The 20877-nt window shown below is 37.4% G+C and overlaps 3 protein-coding genes across 3 annotated transcripts; 2 read left to right on the top strand and 1 right to left on the bottom strand.

The window, feature by feature from the left end:
- Nucleotides 1-3815: 3815 nt before the first annotated feature.
- Nucleotides 3816-8080, top strand: LOC112012537 (uncharacterized). Its single transcript, XM_065763672.1, has 7 exons — nucleotides 3816-4023; nucleotides 4499-4675; nucleotides 4948-5030; nucleotides 5470-5637; nucleotides 6935-7045; nucleotides 7653-7706; nucleotides 7790-8080. The coding sequence occupies exons 2-7, from the start codon at nucleotides 4555-4557 to the stop codon at nucleotides 8078-8080; spliced, it is 828 nt and encodes a 275-aa protein (XP_065619744.1). The 5' UTR covers nucleotides 3816-4023; nucleotides 4499-4554.
- A 2089-nt stretch (nucleotides 8081-10169) lies between these two features.
- LOC112004393 (bZIP transcription factor 17) lies at nucleotides 10170-13899 on the top strand. Its single transcript, XM_024036637.2, has 2 exons — nucleotides 10170-12128; nucleotides 13128-13899. The coding sequence occupies exons 1-2, from the start codon at nucleotides 10280-10282 to the stop codon at nucleotides 13556-13558; spliced, it is 2280 nt and encodes a 759-aa protein (XP_023892405.1). The 5' UTR covers nucleotides 10170-10279; the 3' UTR covers nucleotides 13559-13899.
- A 2610-nt stretch (nucleotides 13900-16509) lies between these two features.
- Nucleotides 16510-20609, bottom strand: LOC112004408 (psbP domain-containing protein 6, chloroplastic). The gene is made up of 3 exons (XM_024036657.2): nucleotides 20119-20609; nucleotides 17636-17952; nucleotides 16510-16869 (listed from the first exon to the last, which is right to left on the bottom strand). The coding sequence occupies exons 1-3, from the start codon at nucleotides 20477-20479 to the stop codon at nucleotides 16699-16701; spliced, it is 849 nt and encodes a 282-aa protein (XP_023892425.1). The 5' UTR covers nucleotides 20480-20609; the 3' UTR covers nucleotides 16510-16698.
- Nucleotides 20610-20877: the final 268 nt, after the last annotated feature.

Raw genomic sequence — 20877 nt, 5'->3', positions numbered from 1 at the left:
TTCAATATTGACGTCTTCAGAGCCAATTTGAAGGAGAGAACTGGTAGCAGCAGCATTCAAATTAAGCTTGATGGAGCTAAAGTCAACTTCTGGGAAGTTTTCCATAGCCTCTATTCTGAAATCCTCAAAGCCAGCTGCATAGTTGGTGTCTAGGAGATCAGTATACTGTTTAGACGCCTTAAATTCTACCACTGCGTCCTCTTGTGCTTTGGAGAGAAGAGAATTCAGCTCGTCATTCTTTTTCTGGCGATGATCAAGACGAGTATCTTTCTCCACAGCATCAGTCTTCAGCTCCTCGATCAAATTTTCTGACTCTTTTGCCTTCTCCTTAGCATTAGCGGCTACCTCGGCCCACCTTTTGGATTCACCCTTCACTTCTTGGATCCTCGTCTCTAGCAAGACCCTCGTCTTGTCCAGCTCTGTAGCTTGCTTAAAAGCCGACATAGCCTATAAGAGAGGACGAGTAAAGAAAGTTAACAAATTAAACCTATTATAGCCAAGACGAGCTCAAGAAGTCCATACCTTAAAAAGATCATGAACACCTGAGTGTTCAAAGTCCTTTAAGGACATGTCATAACAGGCGTTTATGTCTTCCTTAAGCACAGCACTCTGGAACCGTTCCCAGGCCAAATCTTCATTCTCAACGATGTTTGAAGCAACCCTTTGGGAAGGCTGGGACGAGGTGGCAATAGTCGTCTTGGTTGTAGAAGTCTTGGACGGGGGGGTCTCAATGGGCGTGGACGAATCAACATCAAACACCTGAGTAGGTGGTTGGGACGAGGGTAGGTTGGGCTTCACTTGGGACGAGCCATGCTTAACTTTCTTGCTTCGATGGCTAGGGAGATTCCCTAAATCCAGAGTTCTGGACAAAGTCTTCCTCTTCTCCCTAGCCAATGGACGAGATTGAGGCTCGCCCTCAGGACGAGTCCCTTCACCAGCTACCTCCTTCCCTTTATTTCCCTTCATTGTTGTCATTCCTAAAAATTAAAAAATAAATAAATAAATAAAAAATAAAAACAGATCTTTTAGAACAAAGATGAAAGACAAACAATACCAAGAACACTTAGAATTTTGAACTTACTTCTTCTTACTGTAATCTCGTGTGCAAGAGCTTCCTTGGACGGGTTAGGACCAAGTCCCCACTTGGCAAGTCGTCTGAGTGTAACTAAGGAATGGAAGTCCCTGTCTGAGTGTAGACGAGCCCTGTGGATGCAGTCACGGTGAAATTTGCTGAGGGAAGGTCGTCCAACGGCCAAAAGAAAATAAATAAAAGTTAGACAAAAAATAATAATAATATAGCAAAAGAGAAAAAAAAAAAAATGAAGAAGAAGAAAGAGATAAGGACTTTACCCTCTGGACGAAGGTTCCCTAAATCCCCAGTATAAAGACCAAACGTATCCCGGCCAACATCCGCAGGGTTGCCAGCCCAAAAGCCAGAGACGAAGAAAAACCATGTCTTCCATTTCCTATCCGACGAGGCCAAGGACTTGATCAATCTACAATCACTACCCCTGGCTGTGAACTGATAGAAGCCAAGGATTGATGAATCTCTGAGGGTTTGTAACAGAAGAGGAATTCGTCCACGGTAAGAGGACGGTCCCCTCCAAATACTTCCCTCCACAAAATTTGCATGGAGATAATCAACCTCCACGCGTTGGGGTTAAACTGACATACTCCTAAACCTAACCTACATAGTAGTTCTCTGATAAAAGAATTTAATGGAAATCTTAGACCCCCCAAAAGATAAGCCTCATAGACGCCTATCCCAAAACGAGGGTCACAACACCATTCTCCACGAACTGGCAATCTGGGATTAAGCTCGTCCAGGATTTGGTACCACGTCCTAAGATTTTTCAACCTTTACTCGTCTGTCTTAGAAGGAATATCTACAGCACAACTAAAGACAGTGGTCTGCTCGTCCGAAACATTAGGAGGAATGCTGGACGAGGTACCAGCCCGGGACCCTGAGGCCTTCCGAAGTTGATCTTAAACAACTTCCAAAGGAAGCCCAGGGACGCCAGAAATGTACTCGTCTGAAGAATTCCCCCCAGTGCTATCACTAGTACTACTAAAGTTATTGGAGCTACTCTCGTCGTAATACTCGTCTATCTCTTTCTCTACACTATCACTAGACGAGGAGATAATTGTTGCTGACATTTTCTTTGAAAAGAAAAATTGAAGAAACCTAAAAGACAAAGGAGGAGGGAATACCTGGTTCTAAGACGGATGAAGGCTATAAACGCGTGAAAACTCCTAGACGAGGCTCTAGACGAGGAATGTCAAAGGCAGAGAATTCTAGAAATGTGAAGGGCACAGGAGGGATTCAACTATTTATAGGATGTTGACCTAGGCATTTGAAATAATGTCACCAGTACGAGAGTGACACGTGGCACCTACCTCGAAAAAATGAATCGACGAGACTAATTGCCAATAAGATACTGACACGTGGCATATTTATTTATCTTACATTAGCTATAAACGTCTAAAGGACGAATTAACAACTCACCCCATTAGTTGAACAACCCATGTGGACAGGGGGCAACTGATGGGGAAGGAAAAAGTATCTACTCCCAGGTCGTCCACACGCCTCGTCCAACTGATGGGGAAGGAAAAAGGATAACCCACAGGTCGTCCACACGCCTCGTCCGAGGAAGAGGATGGAGCCTCTGCCAATTGAGTCAACAGTCATCCTTATCGGTCTCTGTCATCTTGAGGGACAAAGACGAGGCATTGTAATAATGTCTCGTCCATCCTTGATGACAAACGAGCTAGGCATTATGACAGCGTCTCGTCCTTTCTAAAGGTAAGACGGACAAGATGAGACGTTGCGTTTGTTCTCAACTGATGCAATTTTCTATCAACCGCTCTGTAGTAAATGATCAGTTAAGGAATCTAAGTATTGTAACCTCCATAATGGTTATAGCGGTTACCCTCGAGACCTGCGATGACTGGAGAAGTTACAAGGTAACCGCTTTGGGCGAACACTATATAAAGGGCTCATTGGTAGAGGAGCAAGGTATGAAAAACATTCTGAAAAATTCTTGATAGCACCTTCTTTCTTTTGACGATTAGCAAAAAGATTAACTTTGCCATCGGAGGACCCTTGGCCGGCTCCCACCGATCTCCTCTGATCCTATTTTATTTTACAGGACTCCCTACGAGATCAAGACCCGGAGATCCTCAGCCCACTGATTTCCTTGGAAACATCAGTTGTATTGCAAAATTGAACATCATTTTCTTCTAAATTATTTTGGTGAATTTCTTACTCATTTGTGATATTTTCATCTAAATTTTGTATTATATTTTGTTTATTACTAATAACAAATTTATACATTAATCCTTTTTTAGACTCAATTAATTTTTCTTCTTTTTTTTCTTTTTTTAAGTTTTTCATATCCAGATGCATATTTTCTAGTAGACATTTCTAATCAAACAATATATTTATAAATACTAAAATAAAAAATAACTTTCAAGTGTAGAGCAAATGAGAAATAGAACCTGATTTATATAAAAAGTATTGTTGTAGTTTCACTAAATAATAACAAATTTTTAGCAATCTCAACTTGCATAAATAAAAAAAAAAAAAAAAAAATTAAGCACAAGCATAACAAAAATTTAAGCACCACCATAACACTGACACAAGACTTATTAATAAGATTCACCCCAAAAAAAAAAAAAAAAAAAAAAAACCTTGAGGGCCCAAACTTAACGCCCAGTCCAGGGAGGGTCCAGGCAGCCATAATGATAAACTGATAAGGGATAAACAAAGTTACAAAACCAGCCAGGTAGGGCCCAAATAAACAAAGTTATCTTAAGTTCTTAACAAATAAAATGGAGTGCCCTGTGCCTGTGCCTGTGCCCAAATATTTATAATTTTATACCTGATTCCTGAGGTGAGGTGAGCAGTTGAGACTTGAGAGAGGCGGAGAGCAGAGCATCAGAGAGAGGCTGAGGCGGTCCAGCTGGAGACTGAACAGTGGAGACTAGAGACAATTGCCTAACTCGCCTAAGGGCCGGCCCTGGGTAAATATCACTTTCTTATGGTACTGACTTTGAGCTGATTACTCATTCCTTTTCCAGGTTTAGATTTAGGAAGGAGTTTAATTGCTTTGGGCTTTTGATTGTTCAGAGAAGTTGTTGATAGTACTTTTAAATTTTTGAGAAGCTTGAAATCTGTGTGAGAAAGTGCATATTTTTGTGAATGTAAGAACAAACTCAGTTTATAAACCCTTGTGGGTTTAAGGTTAGGAGGGTTTATGTTCAGAAATGCACAACTTTGTTTTGTATTGTTTTTTTAATGTAAACTATGTTTCTTCAAATGGGTTGGTCCTAAAATGAACTATTTGATTTGAACTGAAATGTAGTCTATTATGGACCAACATTCAATTGGGTTATTGAAAATTTGGATATTTTTTTGTAAAAAATTGAACGACTAGTGTTTTGTGCATTGTTGTGCTCTTGATTTTGACGGTCTAATTGTGCTACTTTTTCCTTGTAGATAATTTGATATTCTTCTAGCCGAAGATTTTGTTAGTTGAATTAGCTTTTGTGGTCATGGTGGGCTGGCAGAGACACATACACCTTGTACTTAGTCGTGTTGGGAAAAGAGTGGAACATAGTTACAATTTATCTGCCAACTTTTCTTCTTCTCGCTTGGAATCTTCTTTTTCACCAGGTTAGTCTTAAATTTTTTGGGTGGATTTTTTTTTTTTTTTTTTGTCATATATGAAGTTTAAATTGAAATTTGAACCTTTAGTAATGAAAAATGTTAAGTAGAATTTTTATTTTTTCAATGTTGCAACTGTCATTTACAACCAAGTTGTGTGCTTGAAATCTCTTTCCTGTTGTTGTTGTCTTCGGAATCATATTTATTTCAATGGCTGTCAGTGTTTTTTGGCATATTACAACTCAAATGTTAGGACTGAATAGCACAGGCAGCTTTTGCAGGTGAATTAACTTATCTTCAGAGACTATGGAGACCCCCTTCTGCAAACATCTCAAGGCCCTTTTATCAGTATTTTCAACAATTGGTATTGCTAACTTATCCTTGCCTTATTGTTTCCCCTGAATCTTGAACATTTTCCTTTTTGAGTGCCTCACTTGTCCTCTAGTTTAGTAAAGTTCTTGTTTTTATCGTATGTAGCATGAATATTTTATAAGAGAAGCTGTGTACCATGGCACACCTCCAACACACCTGGGCATATATTGTAAAACATTTGCATTGTCTAGAATTCTAAAGTAAATTTTGTCACAATGTGTGTACCTGAGCACTTCCTACTTGATGGGACCAATCTTGAACAATACCTCTGAATTTGTTGTTCATTGTATTGGCAATTCTTTTTATCAGTGGAAATTATTAGGCTTAAGAAGAGTTGATGCCAAACATTCTCGTTCAACTTAATTGATTGTATGTTTGTGTTGTATATACTTTTTACTATCATTATTAATTTAAATCTCTTACTGATCCAGGGAATTTCCAGTTCGAGGAAGTTACTAGCAGAATCATCGGAGGAAAAAGCCATTCCATCTCCATTGACTCCTGTATTGGCAATAAATAGTGGAAAAAACAAAGACCAGAACCAGAAAGTTGTCTCTAAGGCTTCAAAAGTTCAAGCTATATTGAAGGGCATTAAACAGGTATGAGGTACCACATTTTTTTGCATCAGTCAGTCTCTTCTGGGAATATTTATGGGACAATTGAATATCTAATTCATTTTGGTTTCAGTCTTATGTGATTATTAGAGCCATTGAAATTATCATATTGCTTTTGATTCAGTCTTTCCGATAAATACTTATCAGGATAGAAACAAATAATTATTTTTGTACTTTATAATTGGTGGATAAAGTAATCTAAATGTAACACTATGGCTTTGAGTATTCAAATGCTGCACAATTTTATGATTCAGTTACCGTGAATGCCTAACATCTCCCATTGTAATGAGAGAGGGGGTTTAGAACAACTTACTAAGATTTACTTGTCAAAAAACAACTTACTAAGATTTCATCGTAAGATCTGGCCCATTACACTCCACGTTGATGTCACCAAGCCAAAGCCCTGGGACACTTTGCAAGATATGTTTTTCCATATTGAGATATGGTAATATTTATTTGTTGTTTTGGTCAATACTAAAGCCCTGGTTTAGCATATGAAGTAACAGACCTATGACTATGAACATTCTTATACATGACATCTTTCTTGCTTCTTCTTTTTTAACTGATATTACTGTAAGAATTCAGAGAACAAAAGGGAGATGCATTTAAATAAGGGGAACAAAAAATCAAAGAAATAATGTAATGAGAGAGGGGTTTAGAACAACTTACTAAGATTTACTTGTCAAAAAACAACTTACTAAGATTTCATCGTAAGATCTGGCCCAATTACACTCCACGTTGATGTCACCAAGCCAAAGCCCTGGGACACTTTGCAAGATATGCTTTTCCATATTGAGATATGGTAGCATTTATTTGTTGTTTTGGTCAATACTAATGCCCTGGTTTAGCATATGAAGTAACAGACCTATGACTATGAACATTCTTATACATGACATCTTTCTTGCTTCTTCTTTTTTAACTGATATTACTGTAAGAATTCAGAGAACAAAAGGGAGATGCATTTAAATAAGGGGAACAAAAATCAAAGAAATAATTGGGTTAAAACCTATGAAAATGTAAGTAATCCCTATTACTGCACCGTAGTCAGCTGCTAATTATCCTAGCAGTTGAAATTTTATTATTTCATTTTTAACCAAACTTTAGTTGCTTGAAAAGGATGATATAAAGTTTATGTGTGTGTTGAATCAGATTTTTGTTAGTGCAGTTTAGACATTAAACATAAAGGATTCTTGGAATGGACCATTGAATATGTGTTTACTCAGTTGCACCTGAATGGCTTCTGTTTAAGTTTGATATGCCCCTTAACTTAATGCATTTTCAGAGTCCAAAAAAGGTCAATTTGGTTGCTGCATTAGTTCGTGGGATGCGAGTTGAGGATGCACTGTTGCAGTTGCAAGTAACAGTAAAGCGAGCAGCAAAAACTGTGTATCAGGTTATACAAGCACTCTACACTATCAACATTACCAATTAGAAAGGGTTATAGTATCTTCATTCATAAATCTCTGTCTCTCTGTCTCTCTCTTTTCTGTTTTTTATTTTTATTGTGCATTTCTGGTACCAGGATCTGGACTTAGTTTCCTTGTAATTCTTTCTTTAAGCTGTCACTTAGTTTTCCTTGTATTCTTTCTTAAAGATGTCATGCAAATAGTTGTTTATCATCATATAAATGATTTAGCACATACAATGAGCTCTACCCTGACTGGCACCTCCTAACCTACTAAGTGCTACTTGGAGAGTGAGGTTGTGAGCACTGAGTTCAAGACCGATCAAATGCATGTGTAACTCACTAAAAAAAAATAAAAATAAAAAAGATTTAGTACTTGGGTTTTTTTGCTTGATTTAGTACTGGGGTTTTGAAATTACATAAATCTATTTGATTTATGTCATAATGCTTATGACTTTCACAAGATAATATCCTGAAACTTGGTACCTGAGTCTTGAAGGTGTGTTAGAGGTACCATAGAAGGAGGAACCTTTTTTTTTTTCCTTTAAATGAATTGCCAATTTACATTATGTGATAAGAAATTTGTTATCTGCAGGTTATCCACTCAGCCCGAGCAAATGCAACTCATAACCATGGATTGGATCTAGACGTCTCTTGTTGGTAAATGATGCAAGTGAAATTTCTCTCTTCATTTTTTTTTAGCTTGCTTATTTTGCACTCTCTTTCATACAGCTGAGGCATTTGTTGGGGAAGGGGTTCTATAGAAAAAGAGTTTCCTATCATGCTAAAGGAATTGGAGTCAAAGAGAGACCTGAGTGCCGACTAACAGTGGTAGTGAGGGAGATGACTGCTGAAGAGGAGGCCGAGATAGCTAGACTCAGAGTCCACAACTTCCGCAAGCTTACTAAGCGAGAAAGGCGGCTTGTACCTCATAAGCTTATTGAGACGACTTCTATCTGGAATCGCAAAGGCAAAGGCAAAGGCAAAGGCAACAGTCATGAACCGAGTGGTATGGCTACATGAACCAGCTTTACTAACATGTGCCACAATCTAAAAGAAAGTTCTGTAGATGTGTTGAGAGAAGAGTCTTCCTATGTCTGCATTTCAGTGGAAATTGTCTTGTAGAAGTGTTGAAGCAAACTTTTGCAGTCAGATAATATTTACATTGAAACATTTTTATTTTAATTGTGTCCTGTTTCAAGAATGAAAGTTTAAATCTACCAAGCCCTTTGATACTACTTCTGAGTTTTTATCTCTCATTTTCTGTTGCTTGGGCTAATACAGTTCTTGTTCGTGTAAACCAATAATTGGATACCAGTTGACTGGGTCCATAAAGCTTGGCTGAAATTGCAATTGGGTATTACATGAAAGCTGTGATAACTTTTAAGGGAATTGTATGAAATACGATTGTGGGTCCTTAAACTATAAATAATAGAAGACTTAATTTAATTATTTGTTCCAGTTTAGTGCTTGGAAGTTTAAAATGCTTCAACATGACTCTTATTATATCTTATATGGCTATTATTCGAATTATAATTGTTAATGTAGTAGACTATTTTTTGTATAGATCTTTTTTCACACGACTTTATAATGTAACACATGTATTCAATTAAAAAAAAAAAAAAACCTATCATATTAGCAATTACACATTCTTTATAAGCTAGGTTGTGCTAAACTGAAAAAGCCATCAATATTGGGGCTCTCCCTCTGAAGCTANAATGAATGCAGGGGAAAGTGAATTCCTGTAAGGATCATGAAATTCGGGTGTTTGATTTTATAATGGAAAATATCCGAAAATCGTTTTGGTATTTGGAAACATTCTAAAAATGCTATTTTCTCTAAAATTTTTTACATTTTCTCAGATCCAAACAAATTTTATTACAAAAAATTTCAAAATATACACTTAACACAACCAAAAATCAAAATAAAAACACTTACATGATAGATTGGTGAGAGGGGAAGAAAGAGTGAGAGATTGAGGGAGAAGAGAGATAGATCGGGAAAGAGATGAAGATCGAGTCAACAAGATCGATCTTCACCGACGGCGACGATCTTCAGTGGCGGCAATGAGATCGGTCTTGGGTGGATCGGGTATTGTAAAGGGTGGGTTTGAGAGAAGTGTTTCGTCGGCGACGGATCGAGATGTTGGAGGTGAGATGGGCTTCGCCGGTGTGAAGGAGAGTTTTGCCTTGGTGGATTGGGTACATGCAGAGCTCGAAGTGGGTTGTTTACACAGTGGACAAATCGGCTCAGGGTCGGTTGCTCATGGTGGTCTGATTGGCTCAGGGGTGGGTTATTCATTGGGTCATGGACTCAGGTGGTTTGATTTATTTTCTGGTGGCTACCCTGAGAACGAGGGATGGATGACAAAGGACGAGGACAAGGGATGGGTTAGTGAGGATGAGGGATGGGTCAGTGGAGTACCTTCTTCTTTCTTGGCTTGAGAGATGGGTCTTCTTTCTCTAGATGTGAGTCTGGTGAGGATGTGCTTCAGGTGGAGTGTGCTTATTTGTGTTTCTAGATCACTCTCTGTCTCTCTCTCTTGCTCTCTCTCTCTCTCTCTCTCTCCCTCTGGGTGTCTTGAGTTTGGAAATCATTTGAAGGTAAAAGAGATTCGTAAATGATTTTTTGGGTCAAAGGGCTTATTTTACGGTCAAAGTTTAAAATTTTTTAAAAAACTTTATTTTACAGGTACATCCAAACATTACTTGTGTAAAATATTTTTTAAAAATTATTTACACCAAAACAAACATAACCTAAATTTACGAGGGAGTCTAAGAAAATCCAACTTTTGAACTACCACTTTTATCACAATTACATGCGGTCAACTATAAATAATGAAGAAAAATTTGTGGATCTGTTTGAAGGTAGGTGCTTACCAAGTAGTGGCGAATGGTGCAGTCCTAGAAGAGCGCTAATATTTATTTGTTGTCTCATTGCCACGTGGTGGAAAATTAAGCACTCACTTACAGCGCGTGATAACACGCGCAGCACATAGCCCTTGAATGAAACCAAAAATATAAAAAAATATTAAAAATTTTACATAGATAAGACCAGTTAAACGAGACTCTCCATTTAAAGCCCCCATTGCCCCCGCAGAAGTCACATTGTAAAACCCAAACAATTAAAAAGAAAAAAAAAAAAAAAAAGGATACCAAAAAAAACATTTTTTTAGGGTTTGGGAAACTAAGAAGAACTTTCTAGGCAAAACCCCAGAAAGCCATGACTGACCCTTTGGTCGTCGAGGCTCATAACCTTAATCCTAACAACAATTGCTCGTCTGAATTCGATTCTCTTCCAATTCCTCCTATGGATTCTGTGTTCTTCGAAACCAATACCCAAAATATCAATAATTCCGAAACCTTTGATTCGGATCTCGGGTTTGGATTCGGATTCGACGACAATTCGAATTTCGAGCTTACTTTCGACGATATCGACGATTTCTACCTTCCTTCGGAGAATGAAGAGTTTATCATCTCTGAGCACTGCCTCGATTCGGTTCAGCTGGGTGTTGAAGAACCGATCCAATCTCAACCGGTTCAGGTTTCGGATTCCATTTCGGGTTCTTCTGGGGTTTCGACCGATCATGTGGGTTCTGACGTTTCGAAATTCCTGAACTTCTCGGGTTCGGGTTCGGGATCGGCCGAGTCCGGTTCTGGCGATGCCCCAGCTAGGGTTTTGAATTTCCCGTCTCCCGAATCGGGCGGGTCAGAGAGCGGCGGTGGCGGGTCGGTTTCGTCGCAGGGATCGGAGAACGGGCCGCGGTCTCCGAATGTGATCGTTGTTGATCAGATGGTCAAGGTGGAGGAGGAAACGGCGTCGAAGAATTGCGTGTCGAAGAGGAAGAAAGATCACGTGGAAGAAGGAATCTCCGCGGATTCGAGGACCCCCAAGTACCGGAGATCGTCGGAGACTGTGGCGGATTCGGTGAGTTTCGAGGCGGCGCCGGCGAACGAAGACGAGGAGAAGAGGAAGGCGAGGCTTATGAGGAATCGAGAGAGCGCCCAGTTGTCGAGGCAGAGGAAGAAGCATTATGTGGAGGAGTTGGAAGACAAGGTAAGGAGTATGCACTCTACAATTGCTGAATTGAATAGCAAGATTTCGTATTTTATGGCCGAAAACGCCACATTGCGCCAGCAATTGAGTGGCAATGTGCAGCCACCGCCGCCCCACTCGGGTATGTACCCACATCCCGCCGCAATGGCGCCCATGGGGTACCCGTGGATGCCGCCTTGCGCCCCATATGTTATTAAACAACAAGGGTCTCAAGTTCCTTTGGTTCCGATACCGAGGCTGAAACCACAGCAGCCTGTACCGGCGCCTAAGGCGAAGAAGCCGGAGAGTAGGAAGAGTGAGGGGAAAACTAAGAAGGTTGCCAGTGTTAGTTTCCTGGGTTTGTTGTTTTTCGTCATGCTTTTTGGTGGGTTGGTTCCTTTTGTCAATGTTAGGTATGGAGGAATAGGGGACAAAGTTCCTGGAGGGGCTGGTTATGTTAGTGATAGGTTCTATGATCGACAACATGGGAGGGTTTTGAGTGTTAATGAATATTCAAATGGGTCTAGAGGAAGTGTAGGAGGTGGATTTTCTAGTGGGGAATTTGATAATACTAACAAAGTAAATTATGTGAGAGGACGTGTACGAATCGAAGAGTGTGAACGGAAAGGACAAGGGTCGCAACCTTTACCAGGTTCAGATGAATCTATTCGTTTTGGCAACGGTAGTGAGCCTCTTGTTGCGTCTTTATATGTGCCGAGGAATGATAAGCTTGTGAAGATTGATGGGAACTTGATAATTCACTCTGTTCTTGCCAGTGAGAAAGCTATGGCATCTCAGGCTGAACCTGAAAAGAAAGACAATAAAGAAACTGGTCTGGCAATTCATAGGGATTTGGCTCAGGCATTGGCAATTCCAGAAGTTGGAGGGAATAGAGGGAGACATTCTCATGTATACAGAAATCCTACAGGAGGGCAGAAGGCTCTTGCCTCTGGTTCAGCTGATACTCTGAAGGACAATTTGAAGTCGGCTCCAGCTGATGGTAAGCTGCAACAGTGGTTCCGTGAAGGTCTTGCAGGTAATAATTTTCTGCTCTCACTTTGCCAATAATTCTTGTTTGCGCATATATTAGGGTGCTTACTGATATGTTCTATGCTTTGAATAGTTTATATGTCATGATTTAATGGCAAGCTACTGGTTCTCCACTGGCTGAAATAGACCTCTTTGTGTTTAGTCTTGGTTTTGATGACAGGCCTTGAAGTTAAACCTTGTTGGCAGTGTATGAATTAAGACTTTTGGAATTGTGGAAATTACCCCTAAAGTGTATTGGAGTGGAACATTTGATTTCTTATTTTTGACAATGCACAAATATTGTGAAAGTCCAACAAAACATATTTTGTGTCTTGACATGAAGCGCTTATCTTGTCATCCTTTTTTTTTGAGAAGTGACATTAGGTCCATACCTCACATGCTCTCTAATTTCAGGAATTCATAGAATATGGTGTCTTGCTATTCCTCCATATCACTGACCTTTTTTGGCCTACTTTATTGATGTTTGTTTGTCTGACCTTATGATTAAGAGTGAACTACATTAATCTCAACCATTGATTGAGATTAATGTACCCATATATATAGTGTTGTGCTATATACCCATTTAGTTGGAATTATTAGGGAATATTTAAATGCAGGCCCAGAGCCTAAAATAGGGCAACATTTAATTTAGTGAGTGCACCAATACTAGCCTCTGATGCACCTAAACTTTGTGCTCCTGACATTCTGACTTTCAAATCATATATTTCATATACTGTCTTACTAGTAGGTCTGTTCTGTTGCAAGAGAATGATTAACTGTTGTCACCTTCTCATTCAAGAGAGCATTTGCCTGTTCATTTTGGCTGTCATTTCTGGGGGTTCTGTGCTGGGCTGCAAGTTGGGTTGATGGTGACAGTTTATCTCATGTTTTCAGTGTCCATGCGTGTTCTCCTCACTAAAACTGGATTTGAAATTTGGCGATCTGTTATGCTTGGAACTCATCAAAAATACTTTGTTAAATACTTATGGTTCTTTTCCTTTTACAGGTCCAATGTTGAGTTCTGGCATGTGCACTGAGGTGTTCCAGTTTGATGCCTCTCCAGCTTCTGCTCCAGGAGCTATAATTCCGGCATCCTCAGTTTCCAATGTTCCTGCAAAACACCTTAAGAATGCTACTCGCCTTAGCAAGGGGAGGAATAGAAGGATCCTCAATCGTCTTCCAATTCCTGTGGCTGGATCCAATTATAACATTACTGAAGAGCATGTGAGAAATAGTTCTCAGAAGGAAAGCTTTCAAGGTAATAAATCTTCTTCTATGATTGTTTCTGTGCTTGTTGATCCCAGAGAAGCTGGAGATAGTGAGGTTGATGGCATGATCAGACCAAAGTCGCTTTCGCGGATTTTTGTAGTTGTTCTTATGGACAGTGTGAAGTATGTCACTTACTCTTGTGTGCTTCCACGGTCTGGTCTCATCTAGTGACAAAGAGGAAAGTAGATTTTGGTGATATGGAATAACAGCAGCATCCAACTCTAGCTCCCAGTTTTGTATATAACAGATAATAAGCAGCTTTAATAGCTTTCTTAGCCTTTAGATGTACTCTAAATTACCTAAACTTCCGTTAACTTCGGCTTGTTAGGATATACTATAATGTTCTTTGGTTGAGATGTAGAACATTAGCCCTGAGGTTTCTTCAAATGGATGTGCGGCTGTTGTTCTCTCTCTAGTGTCTAGTGCTATACTCTGTAGCATGTCATAATGTTGTACTGATTGCAGACATTTGACTAAATATATGAAATTGTAATAACTTATTTGGTGTATTCTTTTATTAAAAGTTCAATCTAGATGAATGGTGTTTATCACTGTCGATCAAACTTGACAACATGTTTTCTTTGTATTGGTAAGAAGAGGGTCATGATTCTAAACCTGGATGGTTTCTTGAGAGGAAATTAAAGTTGTTCTTTTGGTAAAAGGGCCTTAAAAAAGAGTAAAATTGGTTTTGAAATGGGTTTCAAAAATGTTTTTGAATAATTTTTAAATGTGAAAAGGGAAGCTAAGAGCCTTATAGCTTGTTTGGGAGGAGGGAGGGAAATGAATGAAATGAAAAAGAATAGAAAGAATAATCTTAGAATATTCACTTTCTTTTCTTGTTTGGAAGTTTTTAATAGATGGAATGAAAAATTAATTTTCTTGTTTGAAAGTTTAAGTGGAAGAAAATGGAAATATGGAATAAATGTTCTCTCACTCATTTCATTCCATTCCATCCATTCCTCTCTATCATCTGGAAACCGTAAATTTTCATTATTTCCAAAATTGAGAGGGTATAAAGAGGAATAAAATTAGGTTTAATGATTTTTTTTTACTAAAACTCTCACAATTCCTTTATATATTTAGTAATTTGTTTTAAAATATAGGTCTAATAGTAATATTGTTATAAAATGATTTTATTCATTTCTTTTTATGTTACTCCCAAACAAAACTTACCTTCTATTCCCTCAAAAAAAAAAAAAAAAAAAAATCTTACCGTCTATTTTTCTCTATATCCTTATTTTAAAACAATAAAAAAATGTTACTTAATTTACTCATTTCTATTTACTTATTTTAAAATAATCAAACAAGGTTATTTATTTCATTACATTCAATTTATTTCCATTACTTAATTTCATCAATTCCTTTATAAAATGATGTGTTAATAGTTCAATTAATACCTTTGATGTTTCCAACGAAGATGTCCATATTTAAATATTCCCTCTTCCAACTATTGAATTATTTTAAAAAAAAGAGGTTAAAGGAGACAATATTTATTTATGTGGCAAATGTATCTTTGCTTCAAGCATTAATTAAAAATACAAAACCTGATCTTGAAAACACAAACAGTTTTTGATATTTGCATAATAAATTTGAGTAACCATTTTTAAGTCTGGTTTTTGGAGGAAAAAAAAAACAGTTTTAAAAATTTCCAACCAAATAATCATTTAAGTTGCATAAAAACAAGTTGTGTGAATTTAATCCATTCCCTAATTCTACGTGAACATGAAGAGATGATAATAATTTGACCTCTTTTTTTTTTTTTTTTTTATTTATATTGAGGTAGGGAAATAGAATCCTCTCATTTTAGTGGTTATATGTTTCTTTTAAGAGAAATACTAAATTCATAATATTTTCACAACAAATCAAGGTGGTAAGTTGTTATTGGTTTTAATTTGAATCTACAATTTAAATTACTTTGTTGCCCACTTGTAACAGTCAATAACAACCTGCCTCTTATGATTTATAATAAAAATGTTGTGAAAATATTATGAACATTGTAATTTTCTTCTTTTAAAGATGGATTACTGGCATAAAAAGTTTAGGCCACAGATATTCTTTAAAAAAGAAAAGAAGAAAAGAAGTTGTCCCTTGCTCTCTAGCAGTCATCTCTTGCTCAACTGCTCAAGCGACCCACTGCAACACCTGCAACCCATCTCTCCCTGGTTGCCTTTTTTCAATTTTCATATATATATATATTCTTTTTTTTTTTTCAGTGGATTTTGATTAATAGCGGATTTTGGTATTCTAGATTTGTTTGTATTGTGAATTTTGTGGGATTATAGTGTTGGTTGGTGAATTTTGTGTTAATAAAATTTGTGATTTCAAAGCATTTTCATCACCCATTAAACACATGAAAATATTTTTCAAATGTGTTACCAAACACCGTAAGAAAATTTTGTTTTCCAGAAAATAATTTTAGTTAAATATTTTACACAAAATATTTTACATCTATGCAAGGAGAATTGCATCTAAGAGAAATTTGAGAACTAATCCAAGGAGAATTGCAGAGTTGTGGGGAGACGCATATAGAGTTGGGGTGGGGGAAATATAAATTTGGTTCCACCTTTAGCCTTCATCGTGGCCATTTGACCCTACAGATTTTTGTAGGGTTAAATGGCCTTATGTTCTTATTTATGTTGAGATAGATAAAACTGTCTACATGTATTATTTAAATAATTCACACGACTCAATGAAAAAATCGTGTGGATTGTTTTATCAATCACCATGTAGTAGATTAGAGAAATTTGAGGAAAACTTTTTCCTCCAAAGTTGGAGGTAAACTTTTTCCTCAGATGTTTGTTTCATAGTCCTTTTCCTTGTGTATTAAAGAGTGCACCAATTATTCTCTGAATTATCCATTTCCCACATATCTTGCTTGAATGTGCACTGTTGTGCAGAATAAGCAATGCACAGAGTCCACATAGAATTGGTTGACCCTAGTTGGGGAATAAAATTGATACAATGGATGCCAATAAAAAAGAGGTAGAAGTTTGACATCACGTTGTAACAAGCCAAGTCACTCGGGGTTCTTGGTTCCTAGATTTCTTCAGTAGTACACACCATGTTGTAGTTTGATTGAAGTATTCAAATTAGCAACTACAATAAGATACTTTCAATCATCTGAAAAATGGTTTCTATGTAAACTCAATCATCCATAGCAACACTAATTCAAATGTTTGCTAAAATTTGATCTCTGGTATCACCCTTCCAACATCAAAGAACCGCAGAAATTCAACAATTGATAACATTCTTTCGGCTTTAGTGATTTGTACATTTGAAAGTCAAAAAGTAACAAATTGAAGAGAGAGCTACACCTGAAAGGAATCAAGCATGGCTTTTAGAGTTTTCTCAGATGCTTTCCACTGTTTATCGTTTGCGCTAGCTACAAATAAGATGACGGTGTTCCCCTTTGCTGTTGCCTTCGCAAGATTATGTGAACCCGTCAAAGCAAAAGGAGTCTCAAGCACATATTTGTAATACTGGACATCAAAATATGGAAAGTTGTTAAAAGAATTATTTTAATAGAAATTTAAGTGATGTAACATATTGAACAATAGCCACCACACACACATATTGCTTTTTTCTAATTCACAATTAATTTTCACAAGTAACATCAAACAAACATCTAGATTAAAGAAATGAAATATACTTATATCCAAGTGTTTGCGGGATAAATCACTCTTGATTTAAGAAGCAATAAGTGTTAGCAGCCATTGTAACATATGAAAATGAGACAAACACCTTCAAATTTCTTTAAAAATTTTCAAGTGGCTCAATATTCTCAATCATATACCTCTCTCGACATATCATTTTCCACAAATTTCACAAAATAATCTCTAGTTTTTTTTTTTTTTTCCTTCTCTCATTGTCAACATGTGTTGGAAACTACATGTCTAACTTCCTTGCCCAAATATATGTTATGACAAAGTAAAGAAAGTTTCATGCATAAGCAAACCTCACAGCAATATGAATCTGTAGTAATACTGGCAGTGTTACTATATTCATCTGATAAAATATTTGCACATGCTCCAGTATCCCTTTAAACTGGAACAAATCCCGATTCAATTCCTCTGCTTTTTCTACCGTTTGGAACATACACAACCAAATAGTGCTTATCCGTGTCCTATTTCTAGTTTCTTTTCCTACTTGCAAGCAAAAAGAAAAGAATGAGGACTGACCATAAATGACAACAGAAGAATTACGATAGCAAATCATATGGTAAGTAATCTAGTAAAAGAGTTGTACCGTTTGATCACCAAGCTTTTCAACTGATGTCTCAAGGAGTTCATCTGGATCATATGTATTTCCAGTAACAAAAGGGCCAAGAGAAGCAATGAGCTTCTCAGGGCTCCCAATTTCTTCAATTGATGAATTTGGTTTATTGGTCAGGCGTATCAAAGGTGAAGCCACTACCTGGACTTTTCCTTGTTTCTCATCTTCGAATTTCACCTCCACCCAAGGCTCTGCACATTTTGGTTGGCAGTAATTACCAGATAATATATTTGCTATTCGCAATTGCTTCCAAGTTGGTGGGAGGATGAACTGGTAGGGTTGCACATTTCCTGCAAAGAACTAAATCTCAAGTATCATTAGCATATACCAAAAAAAAAAAAAAAAGAAGAAGAAGAAGAAGAAGAAGAAGCAGAATAATTAAAAAACAATGCTAGAGAAATATTGGATTATTAATTTATTTAGAGGGTATATTTATTGTTGGTAATAGAGAATATTAGAATCTAGATTCTAAAATCTATTTCATTCTGTAACTCTGAATTGTCTAGTTAAAAATGAATTGCAGCAACAGCATTTGATATGCACATTATGGTATACGTTGTTCATTACATAATTGATTATGTATTTGGTCAAATTATTTTTAGTCTTCAAGTAATACTTATCAACAAAGTGATGTTTCAGTCAGTTGATGGCGATGACAACAATGGAAAAAAGCAAAGCCTCAACTATGGTTTCAGGATTTGAGGCATTAGGAAGGTAGAATATAGCAGTGGTAAAGGCATTGTAGTTGTGACCAGCCTAATAGCATTGGTAAAGGCAGCAAAGATGATCAGAATGCTGTTGGTATTTGGAACTATAGCAGTATGGTTATGGCAACCGTTATTGTGGATGGACGGTGGTGGTAATAATTACATGGCTGTGACAGAATTGTCATTGCTCTATTGGTCATAACAAGAGTCAGAGTGTGCAGGAAAAGCTGATGTTGGTGGCCATGGTGCAGAAATTCAACACTGGTAGTTGCAAATGAAGCACAAAAATGTCCTATAATTAACCAGATTGGGGGTAAGACTACCTACCAATTACCTCTCCCAAACCCCGCAAAAGTGGGAGTCTAGTGCTTTGGGTATGATCTTTTTATTAGCATTAACCAAAAGCCAAAAAAAAAGAGATTTATCATTCCTCTCATTTAGTGGTAGCATGTTTGGCAAATATTAAAGGTTAACATGTATGCTAGTGGGGCAACAATTATCATGTTCCCTTAATCCTCAATACTTTATTCTGATGCTAATGTGATGCAAGGTGAAGGGACAATACTACTTATAGTTCAATAATTTAGCAACTTCTCTAATGATAGACACTGGCATTTGTGAAAGAAACCAAATAAGAGTCTCTGTGCTAATAGCAAAACTGTGATGTTTGGGAGTCTTTAGATGCTTATAGAAAATTCCAGGGCAAAAATGTTGCATTTTCATTGATTATAGGGACAACTTCTTTATGCAGAATGCTTCAATCGATTTCCTGATCTCAGGCTTCATCTGATTTTTTAGTAAACAATTTCAGGTATCAAAGGTAGTAATGGACTCCCAACACATAATTATGTTGAAAGCTCAAATCCACTTCATTCATTCTGCGATCAAGAATTCCAGATCAGTTGATACGTCGAGGAAATGCAATGAGTTGCCTTTTCAGTCCACATTCACAATGTCAGTTCCCCCTAAGTTTCATGGATTTGCTTGACTTCCTATTCCTATCACTGTATAATCCTTCTAAACCTAAACATCCCTAACTCAAATTCCATTTTGATTAAGTCTATTGACATCCAAGATATGAATGCTAAGTCGATTTCTTTTTCCTGGGTATAAAACATGGAACACCCATTTACAATTTGAATACAAACACAGCATGATCCATTAAGAATCCATGTGTGTGCCTCTATAAGCTGAATCAATAAAACTCTAAACCCTTTTGATTCTTCCTTCTTCATGTTTCAAACCCAATTGAACTTTCAAAAAACAAATCGCAAAAACTACAAAGGTATCAAAACCTTGACCAATCACCATACTACTCGTAACGCAAGCAATTAGTAGATGCCAGAAAATCCATGTAATTGCTATAGGTATTGATGAATTACCATTTGTCCTGAAAACTGAAATTGATAAGAAAATGGATAACTTTTATCATTTAACCAATTTAAACCTTCCTTTATAGGATAGAATGAATCCACAGACACTAATCGAAACCTTCAAACCCAATTTTTTCATATAAATAAGCAAACATAATGATGGAATATTAGATATTGTAGCTCTAGGTGGATAATGTAATGGTGAGGGGAGGTGGGGTTTGAACCAATATTAAAGATGTCATTACTACTGATGAGCCATCACAATATAAATGAATACAAATCCTCTGTTGTATCTCAATGATATATACAGCATTATTCTCAGTTTTCTAGAACACATATATAGTTAAAAAAGAAAAGAATGAAAGGGTGTAGGTACCTGCGCGAAGAGCCGGGGTGTCTTTGGGAGAGGCTTTGAAGAGAACAAAAGAAGGGTCAGAAGGCAAAGTGGGGAGGTAAGAACCCACCTCCACTTCTTTAGCTGCAAAAGAAGGAGGCGCTTTGAGAAGAGGGAGCACTGCACCAGCTGCTGCTGCTGCTAGGCCTTTAAGCAGTACTTCTCTTCTGAGAGTGAGAGTGAGAGTGAGAGTGAGAGAGTTCTGACTTATCTGCTGAGAAAAACTGGCTGCATTATGGGCTTTGAAGTGAAGCTGTGGAGGTTTTGGAGTACTGGTTGAGGTTGAGGTTGAAGTTGAAGATATGGGACTGGGAAAGCGTGGAACTGTAGAAGTAGTCGCCATTATTAGTCAGTGTTTTTTTTTTTGGAAGGGTGGGATGAGATAATGAGATTGGATTTGGCATTGGTTCCCTCCCGCTCTCTTGATATAGTCTTATCCATGTTGGATGATGGTAACTAGAGAGCGAGAGAGAGAGAGAGAGAGAGCAGATGATGATTTTGTGATTTTGTATGGTATTGTATATTTGTATAGCCCAAGGCCCAAGGGATATTTCATTTGTTAATGGGGTTGGGCCTAAAGCTGGCAGTGTAGAGCCCTAGAAATATAAAATAGTGATTCAAAAAATAGTGATTTAGAGTGATGAGTGTAGTAATTTATATATGGGGCTTAGCTTGAGGGTCTAAGAATTTTTCTATATTTTCTGTTTTGATAATTCAATATTTACAACAAGAAAGGGGGAT

Source organism: Quercus suber, unplaced genomic scaffold (genome assembly GCF_002906115.3).
Source record: "Quercus suber isolate HL8 unplaced genomic scaffold, Cork oak 2.0 scaffold_518, whole genome shotgun sequence".
NCBI classification, from domain to species: domain Eukaryota; kingdom Viridiplantae; phylum Streptophyta; class Magnoliopsida; order Fagales; family Fagaceae; genus Quercus; species Quercus suber.
Note: the sequence above shows the minus strand (reverse complement) of the source record. Positions and strands in the feature narration are given on the sequence as shown.

Bases quoted from the DNA above. Each gene is read 5' to 3' on its own strand.
- LOC112004408 (XM_024036657.2), bottom strand. From the start codon at position 20,479: ATGGCGACTACTTCTACAGTTCCACGCTTTCCCAGTCCCATATCTTCA. The intron at 17,953-20,118 runs GTACCTACACCC...AGTTCTTTGCAG, and splicing joins CACCCCGGCTCTTCGCGCAG to GAAATGTGCAACCCTACCAG. The intron at 16,870-17,635 runs GTACAACTCTTT...TTTGATGTCCAG, and splicing joins AAAAGCTTGGTGATCAAACG to TATTACAAATATGTGCTTGA.
- LOC112004393 (XM_024036637.2), top strand. From the start codon at position 10,280: ATGACTGACCCTTTGGTCGTCGAGGCTCATAACCTTAATCCTAACAAC. The intron at 12,129-13,127 runs GTAATAATTTTC...TTCCTTTTACAG, and splicing joins GTTCCGTGAAGGTCTTGCAG to GTCCAATGTTGAGTTCTGGC.
- LOC112012537 (XM_065763672.1), top strand. From the start codon at position 4,555: ATGGTGGGCTGGCAGAGACACATACACCTTGTACTTAGTCGTGTTGGG. The intron at 7,046-7,652 runs GTTATACAAGCA...TGTTATCTGCAG, and splicing joins CAGCAAAAACTGTGTATCAG to GTTATCCACTCAGCCCGAGC. The intron at 7,707-7,789 runs GTCTCTTGTTGG...TCTTTCATACAG, and splicing joins ACCATGGATTGGATCTAGAC to CTGAGGCATTTGTTGGGGAA.